Source organism: Onychostoma macrolepis, chromosome 25, assembly GCF_012432095.1.
Source record: "Onychostoma macrolepis isolate SWU-2019 chromosome 25, ASM1243209v1, whole genome shotgun sequence".
Taxonomy (NCBI): Eukaryota; Metazoa; Chordata; class Actinopteri; order Cypriniformes; family Cyprinidae; genus Onychostoma; species Onychostoma macrolepis.
In genome coordinates, this window is record NC_081179.1 from 22,909,840 (window position 1) to 22,923,126 (window position 13,287).

Below are 13,287 nucleotides of genomic sequence, written 5' to 3' on the forward strand. Positions count from 1 at the left end.
AGCATACATACAGTAGTAGTAGAGGAAGTAAATTGTTAGTGTATTTAAACTCCTTAAACTTTTATGTATACACAATATATCCGATAAAAACCCACTTCAAACCAAAGTAATTTGTCCAACCTCTTATCATTTTGTCCAGCCTTTTAAGCTTTAAGTTATTAAGTAACATTCCATAATGTCAGAAAACAAAATACTAATAATTCAGTGTCAATGAAACTTTATTGGAGTATTAATGTACTGCTTTTTAAAAAAAATAAACAAAAAATATTTTGTACATTTGTATGAGGAAAAGGAAAAAGAAAAGAGCTTTCAAATAGACAAAAGGACAATCATGTTTTTATGCATGGACATTTTAGAAGTCTTTTTAAATGGATGTTAAATTGTCTTTTTCTGAAAATTTTTGGCCTTCCATTTCATAGAATCGGTTCATGAACACTTAAATGTATTTGCCTGAGTTTTGCCAAAATTATTTTTCAAATGCTTTACATCTGTCATGACATTTTTTGTAGACCCAATTTTAACAGTCACAGACTTTTGTGCCATTCCTGGAAACAGTTTCTGTTCAACTGAAGACACAAGTGAACGTCACAAGCCTGGCATTTCCAAGGTGTTTGTTGCTTCTTTCCATGCACGGCTTTGCAATGCACACAGATCCGGCGGCCGACCGTAGCAATTCTTCTGACGTTTGAAGTCAGCTGAGCTCCTGGAACAGGCACGTGATCTGTGCTAAACTGTTTTGGTGCTGCTTTCTGTGACAAGCCACAGAGCTCTGCAATAAGCTCTTCCATGAACTGATCGTGAGTCATGCTGCCAAGCAGCTCTTTGTGCAATATGAAAGCGTTGTTGGCGGCAATGTCCAAGAAGTGTAGGAAGATTTTTCTGTACCACTTCATGGTTTTGTGCTGTGCGGCGTAGTATTGCAACAGCTGATCGGACAGGTCAACACCCCCCATGTGCTGGTTGTATGCAGTCACAGGTGCAGGACATGGAAAAGACTTTGCCTTCCATGTATGCTGTGCTTTGATTTTCCTTTGCACGCGCTCTCCTGTATAGGCAGCATGGATGGTGGAACAAACAGACACCACTTGCGCGTCCATCCACTTCACACACACAAGAGGCCCGTCCCGAATCCACCTGATGGATCCTCCTGCAGTTTCTGCTCAGTGAATTAGCTGCAGTCTTCGGGAAGTCCTTCCTCTGGTCTCTGTACGTCCCGCAAGCACCAAACTTCAGAGCAAACAAGTCTGTGAAGAGCTTTGGACTTGTGTAGAAATCATCCATGTACACATGGTACCCAGAGCCCAAAACTTTACGGTCCAGGAGAGACATCACAGCATCATACGAAAGCCCACGGTCTGTGGGAAAGCTATTCTTGCCCGTGTAGACAGAGAAGTCCACAGTATATCCATTTGATGAGTCTGAAAGGATGAAAAACTTGAACTTTGTCAGCTTGGCTTTCATGCACGGTGTCACTTCTCTCTTTGCTCTGCATGCCACCAATCTTTCATTCACAGCTAAATTTCTTCTAGGATGATAGAAGGCTTTGCACGCAAGACGGATCGTGTTCATGAGGGGTTTGATCCTGAACAGACGGTCATGTTGGGCTGTGCCCCTCTTTCTGTCGTTTTCCTCGTCTGCGTCTGGGTGACTCATGTGTACATTCCATGAAATGGTGCGATATCTGTCCCTTGACATAACTGTGGCGGGAAAAGGCAGAGAGAAAAGGCTGTCCTCCCGCCAGTAGTCAGCGATGGAGCTCATCTTCACCGCGGCCATGTAGAAAACGAGTCCGATGTAGCGGTAAAGCTCATCAACACTGACATCGGTCCACTTGTACTTGCGGCCCTTTGCAGCTGCCCTGGCGGCCTGAGCATTTGTGTTCTGGCACAGGTTATCCACGGCACTGTCTGTGAAAAACAGTTTGAAAAGACTCATGGGAGAGTTCGCGTCAGCAGTAGACAACTGCGGTCCAGGTTCCCGAGCAGGCAGGAATCTCAGAGTCTGTGGAGCCCCGTCAACATCAGTCTCTGCTTTCCATGAAAGAGTCCTGGCTCTCTTTGCAGCAGGCATCTGCTCACGGTCATTATCACATCTGAGGAAAAAAAAAAAAAAGACAAAAAAAGTGAGCATGGTGACAACATGGATCTTTAAAAGAAGCAATTTACAAACGTGTATACTTTACATTATGCAAGCATTTATATAAATATATCTGACAGTATACAAGCAACATTAAACTGTAAGACGTAAAATGGCGGGTAAATGCACACTTACTCGTTAAGTTTCTCAACCGAGTTGAAAACTGAAAGACGCTTGTGTGCCGCCCTTGTATGAGGTCTACGTGAAGGCATTTTCCTAAAGAAAAGTGCAAATAGTTTGTAAACATTGATTGTCCGAGTTAACATACCAGTACTGTGCATGCATAAGTGATGAGCAATTAATGGATATATAGGCCTATAGAAACGCGCTTTATGTCTGTTGATGGGGCATCATTATCCATATGTAAAGCACTTTCAAAACATTTGCACCCAAGCATATATTTACAAACGGCTCCGCTGACGCAGTCAACACAAAAAAAGTTAACCAAATAGTTACTAGACATTCATTTTAGTCTAAATATTCATTTTATCGTATGTTACATTACAGAACGTTCCCATGGTTACAACGTTTTATAAAACAGTTCGATATAATGAAGAAAAAAGGACAATGCGTTTCAGTCATATAGTCTGGCAATAGGTCTGAAACAGCTTTAGGATCATGCCCTAACTAATAATAAGGATATATGCGACTCTAACTAATCGAAGTTAGAATAAATGACTTACTCATTAGAAACTGTGTCCTCCGCAGCATCAAAGCGCTCCTCGAAATGCAGGAGTTCATCGTCAAAGTCTTCCTCTTCTTCTGAAGAAAAGGTACATTCTTCTTCGCTGTCTGTGGTCACCTGGAGAGCTTCCTCGTGTGCCATCGTGATTAAAAAGTCAATAAAGCTGAAATTTGCTGCCAGTTTTATAGTGCTGAAAAGGGGCGTTAACCATGGCTGCATCAGATCATTACCATATGAATAGAGAGCTCTTCTGGAGGGTGCAGGCAGATCAGCGTTACATTACAACAGAAAGAATAATAATAATAATAATAAGGTTTTAAGGAGACCTGTCCTTAAACTCGACCTTTTGTAAACATAATTTCATAATTATTCCTAGATTTTGTATGTTTGTTCTACCCTTTGCAAGCCGTCATGGAGTGTTTTCTTTAAGCCTCACTTAACTCCTATTAAGAGGCATAGCCTAATACAAATCCATGATTTTTTATTTATTTGTATTTATTTCATTAATTATTAAATAAATATTTATTTATTATTTATTATTTAACCCATACACATGGTTACTAGGCAGCAGCAATAATCAAAAGATAAACATTTATTATTAAGCAAGAAAACCCATGGACAAAAATATAAGGCAAATCGAATATATTTGGGTGAATAAATAAAATAGTTTTAAAATAAATAGTTTACAATAATGCATGCATTTTAACTCGTTTAACATGCATTTTAGAAATTAAAATGTAACATTTAAAAAGTAACATTTTATTTGTATTCCACCGTTCTCTGTAATCACTTTTCGAAATAATGCTAATTCTTGTGCCGGTGTGTCGCTGAAACCTGAGCCGGTGAAGGGCTGCTGTTGGCGGGGGAACTGCGAACCTCAGACCGCCGCCTCGCGTTTCACTCCTAGCTGAAAGATACCTCCATAACCTGCCCATAAACAAACAATAGGCCTACTGAGATTAGAGAACATAATTAAAAATCTAATTAAACTAAATTTAGTATTTTATAACGAATAAAATCAGTTAATGCTATGCCAGGCAAAAGGCGTTTCCATCACGCGAAATGACCTCTGCTGATGCAGCTGACCGACATCTCGTCCTTGTATATTCCATTGCATATAATATAGATTGATTTACAGCACAGTAAAGACTTTATAAATGAAATAAAATTTATACAAACTTTTCCCAAGGAGTTTTGTACGACGGCGTTTTAGTGCCTCGTTAAAAAATAAAACAATCTAAGATTACGAGATTAAAGTCGTAATATTTCGAGAATAAAGTCGAAACTACGAGAATAAAGTCGAAATATTACTAGAATAAAGTCGAAATGTTTCGAGAATAAAGTCGAAATACTACGAAAATAAAGTCGATATATTACGAGAATAAAGTCGAAATGTTTCGAGAATAAAGTCGAAATGTTTCGATCATTTAAATCGTAGAAATTAAAGTTATAATATTTTGAGAGTATGTAGCCTATATCGCGCATGCAAATGGCCCGCGTTGAGAGCACCGGGAGAAGTTGCCGGGCCACCGGAATAGATTTGAATATTGTTGCGTCCGAGCGACCGCATCATCTTACTGGGATGTCAATTTTAAGGACTCGCGGGAACAGCTTAATATCAAGAATATGATATTTATTAACAGACTGAACAGGAACAACTGTTTATCTTAACATCAGCTCACACACTCAATCGATATTCCTTTGGGGGCGCTGTAGCTCTCTTATTTAACCCTTTTTTAATACACTACAAATATAGCTATGTGGGATTATTAGCAGAAATCATACCATGTGTCATACTCGCGGGGACAGTATGCTTGGAAATAATATTTCATGTATTCCATTGCATTCATTATTTGTAGTGTGCCAGCCACAAAAAAGCAATAGCTTAAGCTCTGTGCTTTTAGTGCTTTTAATATAAAACAAAGTCTCAGCTTTCAAAATCAGTTTTATAACGAAACACAAATTATGTGTCTTGCAATAATGTGATTTTCAAGATCTTTAATGTGGCGTGACAGATCGCTGTATTTATGTGAATAAATTCATTAAATTATTGTGAAAATTCCACCTGCTCCGCAAAAACGTCCCAAACTTTCATTCCTCACACGTAGCCTGATTAATTAAACAGCAATAAAACGTTCTAAAGGTTGAATTGGACTCAAATTTGTTAACATATGTTATATTGTTGTATTTTCTGCTGTAAACTTTAAGTGACTATTCACAAACTGTTTTATTCATGGTATACTGTAAATGAGGACATACTATTTAACGTCTTCCATTCATTATTTGTAGTGCGCCAGCCAACAATTTTGGGCTTTGTTGCTTTTACACACAGCTCAGCTTTCAAATTCTGCCAGTTTTATAACGAAATACAAATTATAAATGTGTTTTTGCTCTTTATTTCAAGTTTATAGCAAGATATAAATTGAAGGAACATCATAAGGTATAAAAAAAAAAAATATTAGCCTAATTTCTAATGAAATCGTCTCGTCGTTCGTTATTGTAATCAGAAAGATGCTTGACTCACATGCCGCTTAACAAACACATTATTGCAATATAGCCTACATATTGTTTGTATTTCGCTATTATAAAACCGACATATTTTGAAAACTGAGATTTGGAATATCTCCAGGTGCTTCCAATCCGGGTCATTTGCATGCGCAAAAGGCTAGAATAGCATATCCCAAAATATTATGACTATATAATCTTTATTCTCAAAACATTTCGACTTTAATCTCGAAACATTTCGACTTTATTCTCGTAGTGTTTCGACTTTATTCTCGTAGTGTTTCGACTTTATTCTCGTAGTTTCGACTTTATTCTCGAAATATTACGACTTTAATCTCGTAATCTTAGATTTATTTTCGTTTTTTTAACGAGGCACTAAAACGCCGTCGTAAAAAAATAGCCATAAAAAAAAAAAACAGCTCACAGGTGAATTGCGTGAGTTTACAATATTACATTGAACGATCACAATAAACCCACATAGGCTAGACCCTTTCCTCAGAAGAAATCAGGACATAAATGGTCGAAAGTGGACAGAAGACACTTAATTTCTAGCGATTATCGCCGATTTGATTGCACAGATACTATTTAAACTAAACTGAGCTAGACAATGACATCTCTGAATTCAATAATTAAATGCCTTTCACTGAAAATTGAGTGTTTAATCTTATCGTTATACATTATTGACACTCTATCCTCCAATTTGATACTGTTAAGTGCTTTGACACAATCTGTATTGGTAAAAGTGCTATATAAATAAAGGTGACTTGACTTGACTAGAAGAGACGGATTAAAGCACCAGGTGTGAACGGGAATGTGTCTCCCTTGTCTATTGCGATCCGATCGAACTGATGGGCAATTAATGGATATATAGGCCTATAGAGACGCGCTTTATGGCTGATGATGGGGCATCAACATCCATAAAGCACTTTCAAAACATTTGCACCTAAGCAGATATTTACAAACACATTTAGATTCCGCTGAAAAGGCAGTCAACACAAATCAAAAGTTAACCAAAACTACAACTTTGGAAAAGTCTAAACATTAATTTTATCGTATGTTACAATATAGAACGTTGTAAAAGACAGCTCGATATAATGAAGAAAAAGAGGACAATGCATTTCAGTCACAATATAGGCAAACTAAATTATTTCAGTCTGGCAATAGGTCTAAAACAGCTTATGATCATGCCCTAACTAATAAGTTATATGTGACTAATACAACTAATCAAAGTTACAATAAATGACTTACTCATTAAACTGTATCCTCAGCAGCATTGTTAATTTTGTCAGCTATTTTCAATTTTAATCTTATAGTCCCATGCTAAATGTACTTGTTTTTTATCATATTTAGTCAACCATATCCTATTAAGTTTTAGTCAAGTTTTAGTAGACTAACCCCTGGTTTCACAGACAATGCTTAAGCTAGTCCCAGACTAAAATGCATGTTTGAGCTGTCTCAACTGAAAATATCTCGACATATCTTAAAATACGTTAGTACCATTGTTGTGTCTCAAGATGCACACCTGTAATGTTTTCTTCAAAGGCATTTTCATAAAAGCTGCTTAAATATCTTAATTTAAATAAGGCCTAGTCCTGGCTTAGGCTAAACCTCATCTGTGAAACCGGGCCTAAACTTCTCAGCATTTTAGTTTTAGGTTGCCAGATAGCTCAAAATAAGCAAAACACCAGGCAGAAAATGTATCCTTGTAACAGCGAAGCTCTGATTCGGGGATTTGAACTGATTTGGGGGAGCTTGTCAACCAACATTTTTCGTCATAGTTTGCGTTAACAAAAGTCTGTTTTTTTTTGTTTGTTTTTCCCAATAGCTAACAAGCATTGTTCAATACTGAAGCCACATTTTCAAAACAGTTTCAAATCAGCCATACAGAAGTCTATGCTAAACAAACTGTGAATATGTTTTCATTGCTTTCAGACAAAATGCATTCAATGACCACATTTCTGAAGCATTTCAGTTTCTGACGGTGAACTGTCTGACAGACATGAACATTTTGTCATTGTTTGCACACCCACAAGTTGTTCCAAACCTGTAATAATGTCTTTCTTCTGTTGAACATAAAAGAAAATGCTTTGAAGAATGTGGGTAACCAAACAGTTTCTGGTCCCCAATGATAGTATTTTTCTCTGGAAGTTGCTGAGGACCAGCTGCTGTTTAGTTACCCACATTCTTCAAAGTATCTTCTTTTGTGTTTAACAGAATAAAGAACTTAATGCAGGTATAGAACAACCTGGGCAAAATATGGCCTAATTTTCATTTTTGGGTGAACCACAACTTTAAAGTGATATACAAATATGTGCTTCTAAAGGTATAGGCCTATTGTTTGATTAAAATTTGGATAGTCTGTTAATACAATATTCCATACATTATTGGAGCTTGGTTGACATTTTTTGACATTAAAATTAATGTTAGACCCTATTTAATAATTTGTCTAATCTATGAATTAATCCATTTATATTAATATCATATATATATATTCTTATTTCCATATATAGTTTGGCATTTTAAAAAGTTGAAAAACTAATTTAGATAAAAAAATAAATAAAAAAAAATAAAATAAAAAAAATATCATCCCATCCAGGTAACAGCTGCAGAACTGTCAAAAAGACTAATAATAATTAATTATAATAAAGTTTAAAATAACATTTGCATACTTGAGCATGATTTCTCATTGTTTATTGTTGAGCTATGAGTTCCTCCATGATTATTTATTTTTTATTTTTTTTGTCGAATGGGTTTCAATTATTTTGCCTCGCTGAAGGTCAGGTGGCAACCCAAGATGCAACATTCAGCAAAAAAAAAAAAAAAAGTTTCATGTTCTACGCATAAAATAAAAGCGATATCTAACTTTTTTTTTTTTAATTCTTCCATACAATTGTAGCCTATAAGATTGTCAGTTGGTTCATCGTACTTCATAGTTATATTTTTATTTTATTGTCGAGTTTGAATTAGATCACTCGTGGAGTGAGAAAAGCGAGCACAATCAAATCTGATGAAAATACTTCAGTGAAAATTTCGTGAATAAGCTACAAATAAACATCTCAATATTGCTTTAGAAAAACTGCCTTGCAATCAGAAAACTATCGGTTCTTTTTAGTTTTCAAACGTGAAAAACAACGAACACGATATGAACTACATAACTTAACGTTTATAGTTGCAAGTAAATATATAGGCATAACACCATATAAGATTCACAATGACATTAAACACTATGATAAAGACAGTGATATTACTGGCCTGTAAATTTGTCTTTTAAAGAGAAAGTGGGTGGCTCTAAAAAGAGCCTTTGGGTTTCAGTAACGATCTTAAATCTGCTTATTTGGTTTTGGCGGGTTTCTCGGTCTTCTTGGGCAGCAGCACGGCCTGGATGTTGGGCAGCACGCCGCCCTGAGCGATGGTCACTCGGCCCAGGAGTTTGTTCAGCTCCTCGTCGTTGCGCACCGCCAGCTGCAGGTGACGGGGGATGATACGGGTCTTCTTGTTGTCCCGAGCGGCGTTTCCAGCCAACTCCAGGATCTCAGCCGTCAGATACTCGAGCACAGCGGCCAGATAAACCGGAGCACCGGCACCGACGCGCTCGGCGTAGTTTCCTTTACGGAGAAGCCTGTGAACACGACCGACGGGGAACTGCAGCCCTGCTCTGGAGGAGCGAGTCTTAGCCTTCGCTCTGGCTTACCACCGGTTTTACCTCTTCCACTCATTATTGTGTTATTATAACTTCCACCACTGAAAAACAACACAGAGAAAGCAGCTACTGCCGTTACAGCGTGACACAACCTGTTTTTAAGAGATCGTGCTCGTCGTCTATTGGCCAGAATCTGCCACAGCTGCAAACCAATCACAGCGCGTCCCTCCAAAACTCCAAACCCCTCCCCTTTCTGCCAGCCTATTCATTCTGTCTTCATTCAGCCTCTCATCTGTCCTTGGAAAGTGCATGGAAAATGTAAAAAATTATTTTCAAAAGAAAACTCTCACCTTTTAATTATTTTCACATTAGTATTCACTGTTTATATGCTTTTATTTAGAATGTCAACATATGTAAGCATAAGCCACAATGATTATTTTTCCTCCTAATATGTAGTGAGTGCATCGCAGATTGCCAACCATTTACCTAAAAACACCCTGTTTGAGTTTGCGTTCTGAAGTGCCTACAAACCATATTCAAGGATTATCACAAAAACAGTCGCTCTTTAATATAGGAAGTGGGTGGCTCTCAAAAGAGCTGTTTTGTTTTTTCGAAAGAAACAAACACAAAGAGTTATGCTTATTTCTTTTTGTGAGCTGCCTTTTTAGGCTTGGCTGCTTGGCTTCGCCATTTTGGGTTTGGCTGCCTTGGCCTTCTTGGGGCCTTCATTTGTTTTTGATTGATTTTATAATTACTTATTTTAATATAACTTTTTTTAATGATTTAATTAATTAGCTTTTCATTACACTCATAAACCCCCTGCGGTTCCTTCACAAACCCAGTTTGGGAAACCTTGACATAATATGATGTTTAATGCACTTCGTGTTGTTAATAACAATGAATGAAATATGTTTTCTTAATCTTTGCATTTTTATATCAACATGGTACATGATTAACCTTTTTACATCAATGCAATAAATGAGATGTGTAATGTAAGGGATTACTTTACTGATTCCAAATTACATGACAAAAATTGTAGTTAGTAATGAATTACAATTTGTAAATAATCTACCCAGCTCTGATTATGTCATACGTGTTTTTGTAGAAGATACTCTTGATTCTAAAAGTACAATTATTTTCTTACACAACTGATTATTTTTCTTGGGAAATATCATATTCATGTAAATAAATTGACCAATACTAAGCCAAATTGTGAATATTTTTAGAAGAAATTAAACAATATGGTACTACTTTGCACAATATATATATATATATATATATATATATAAAGTCTTATGAAGCACTATGCCACTGGTGAATTAAATGTTATAGTAGTAGTAGGATGAGGAGGAGGAGGATTTATTTATATAGCGCCTCTCCGTAGCTCAACGTCACTTTACATATAACAAGTAGTTTTGTACATCCACACAAGCAATATAGACACAAATACAATATAAACATAGCCATTATCCAAAGTACATATTAAACAGACATGGTTTTAAAAGACTCTTAAATGCAGACAAAGATGGGATGGTACGGAGATTAATGGGTAATGAGTTCCATAATTTAAGAGTATTAACACTAAACGACCTTCCACCTACAGTAGACAACCGAAAACGAGGGATGGATAAAAGGCCAAGTTCAGAAGATCCGAGAGACCAGGCAGGGCAGAACGGGTCGAGTAGATCAGCCAGATATGGTGGTACAAAACCATTTAGTGCCTTAAAGGTTAGAAGCAGTAACTTAAAGTGAATACGTGATGCCATGGGTAATCAGTGAAGATTACTGATTTAAACTGATTAGATTTAACATTTTTACCCCTGGCATATATATACATAAATTCAAAATCAGGATGAGCTTTAGTCTCATCTAATGAATTTATTGTGGTTTTTAGCTCTTGGTACATATATGACGTGAGAACAGAAAGAACAATGAAATAAGTAAGACTAAGGACAAATACAATAAATTAATTAATTTGTAATAGTAGTAGTAGTAATAATAATAATGATGATGATGATATTAATAGTAATAAGGTATACAACTGGAAGAGCATATTTATGTACGGAGTTGTGCATCATTTACTGTATATACAGCTATATAAATAAAAACATGCACATGTATTAAAGTTAAAGTGTTTGTTTTTTTACACTTGGCTTACAGTTTTTCTCAATTGCTTAAACACATTTGTCCACTCAGATATCACATTTTCCAAAACAAAACACAGGGTGAAACTGAAGCTCAATGGCCAAAATTAATCATTTTGTTTGCAAAATGCTCCAACACTCACAAAACATAAAAATATTATGCAACATAAGCAAATACTTCCTTCAAACACCACAACTTGTGGTAAAATTTATTTATTCTTTCAATCAATCATTACACAATGTACAACAAAATACAAAACAGCTATCAATATGAAATTACACTGTTCAAACTCGTGTTGAATATAGTTTAAAAACAACAACAAAAAAAACAATATAAACAGCTGAAATAAACACTGGATGTTTCCCCTTGCAGTGTTGCAATGCACCAATGGAAATACCTCCTTGCATGGCAAATACAACAGCCCTCTCTCTTTAGGTGAAACCAGTCTTTCATTTAGTGCATCAAAAAAAAAAAAAAATGTAATGAGGCATTCTGTATTGAACTGTTAGTTTGTATGTGGCAAAGGACACCATCAATGGAGATGGCAGCACACATGGTGAAACTGGCGCCCCTCTGACCTGCTACTAAATAAATACATTTGAAACTTGGCCCCCTGCCATGGTCTTTTACTCTTCTTCCATGCCTTTGGCCTCCTTGATCCATACTTGCAAATAGCAGGACAGAGGTGGAATCGTTTGTAGAGGGATGAAGATTGATTACTGATCGAAGAATTGTGCAAACAAGTTTCACATGCAGGTGCATTGGAGATTCATAATTAAGCAAGTACTTTCTATCAACAGTGAATACATTTTCCTTTTATTCAACACAGTGAATCCAATAGAGTTTGGGGTCTTTCAATGAGATCTGTTGGGACTGTTTTGACAAAGGGTGTGAAAACGTGTGAAACCAATGAAAAAGTGTTAAGGCATTTGAAAGAAGACTTCTGCTGTGCTCAGAATGTGAAGATCCAAGCGGATCCCAGTTTCAGTGTCTCTTAGCAAATGAGAAAAACTTTAAAACCTTTAAACAAGATACTGCATGCCTAATCCATTAGATCTTTCTACATGGCAATCTTGTCTACATTCTTGCTTAAGAACATGTTAGATAAAGTTGAACACGTGTTACAGAATAAGTTAATAACCTTCTGGCCATTGCTTCTTAATTATTATAGTGGTACAGTAAGATTAATATACTAAGGTGTTTATGCTTTATTGGGTCTGTTGTTAAAAGTTCGTCTTTTACACTGAATTACAAATATCTTTGCATAGAAAGTACAGCGAATAAAGGCACGAGCGCGGGAGAAAGATGTTTCACAAAGGTTAACAACCAGCGGATTTTTTTTTTTTGGTTTAAAGAGAGTACATAAAAGTACTATAAAAGTGCAACACCACTGCATCATTCAGAGAAGATTAGAGACGACTGGTGTGATTTAGGCATATATGAAGTCATCGAAAGCTCTTTAAGTGATAAGATGGGTGGCTCTTAAAAGAGCCTTTGAGTCTCGGGGACTGGAGCGGAGCTCTACTTGGAGCTGGTGTACTTGGTGACGGCCTTGGTGCCCTCAGACACGGCGTGTTTGGCCAGCTCTCCGGGCAGCAGCAGACGCACGGCGGTCTGGATCTCTCTCGATGTGATGGTGGAGCGCTTGTTGTAGTGAGCGAGACGAGACGATTCACCGGCGATGCGCTCGAAGATGTCGTTGACGAAAGAGTTCATGATCCCCATCGCCTTAGAAGAGATCCCGGTGTCAGGATGAACCTGCTTCAGCACTTTGTACACGTAGATAGCGTAGCTCTCCTTCCTGGTCTTTCTGCGCTTCTTTCCTCCTTTACCGGCGGTCTTAGTGACGGCCTTCTTGGAGCCCTTCTTAGGCGCAGACTTCGCTGGTTCAGGCATGATGAAGATGATGCTGACGAATCAACAACTTGAACGAGTCAGACAGAGATATTTATTGACTCGTCTATGCTAATTTTCAAGGAGGTATGGAGTCCTCTGATTGCGTGTTTTCATAGACCAAACCCATAAAGTCGTATGTGATTGGACAACTCGAAGCATCACGAGCGGAACGAGGGCCAATCACAGGCCGTGAATTGATAGCTCCACCCACCGCTCCGTGTTTGAACGACATCCGTTTATATGAAGAAATTTCCTTCGTTTCAATTCCCGGTATTTTGAA

General features: G+C 37.2%; 2 protein-coding genes and 1 pseudogene across 2 annotated transcripts; all 3 read right to left on the reverse strand.

The window, feature by feature from the left end:
- Positions 1 to 524: 524 nt before the first annotated feature.
- LOC131534145 (piggyBac transposable element-derived protein 4-like) lies at positions 525 to 2,962 on the reverse strand. The gene is made up of 3 exons (XM_058766818.1): positions 2,820 to 2,962; positions 1,135 to 2,092; positions 525 to 956 (listed from the first exon to the last, which is right to left on the reverse strand). The coding sequence occupies exons 1-3, from the start codon at positions 2,960 to 2,962 to the stop codon at positions 525 to 527; spliced, it is 1,533 nt and encodes a 510-aa protein (XP_058622801.1).
- A 5,646-nt stretch (positions 2,963 to 8,608) lies between these two features.
- On the reverse strand, positions 8,609 to 9,042 carry LOC131534347 (histone H2A-like; annotated as a pseudogene).
- Positions 9,043 to 12,586: 3,544 nt separating this feature from the next.
- Positions 12,587 to 13,044, reverse strand: LOC131534361 (histone H2B-like). The gene has a single exon (XM_058767193.1). It carries the CDS (start codon positions 13,005 to 13,007, stop codon positions 12,633 to 12,635), a length of 375 nt encoding a protein of 124 aa, XP_058623176.1. The 5' UTR covers positions 13,008 to 13,044; the 3' UTR covers positions 12,587 to 12,632.
- Positions 13,045 to 13,287: the final 243 nt, after the last annotated feature.

Bases quoted from the DNA above. Each gene is read 5' to 3' on its own strand.
- LOC131534145 (XM_058766818.1), bottom strand. From the start codon at position 2,962: ATGGCACACGAGGAAGCTCTCCAGGTGACCACAGACAGCGAAGAAGAA. The intron at 2,093-2,819 runs GTAAGTCATTTA...TTTTTTCCTCAG, and splicing joins GAGGACACAGTTTCTAATGA to ATGTGATAATGACCGTGAGC. The intron at 957-1,134 runs GTGGATTCGGGA...GCATACAACCAG, and splicing joins ACTGCAGGAGGATCCATCAG to CACATGGGGGGTGTTGACCT.
- LOC131534361 (XM_058767193.1), bottom strand. From the start codon at position 13,007: ATGCCTGAACCAGCGAAGTCTGCGCCTAAGAAGGGCTCCAAGAAGGCC.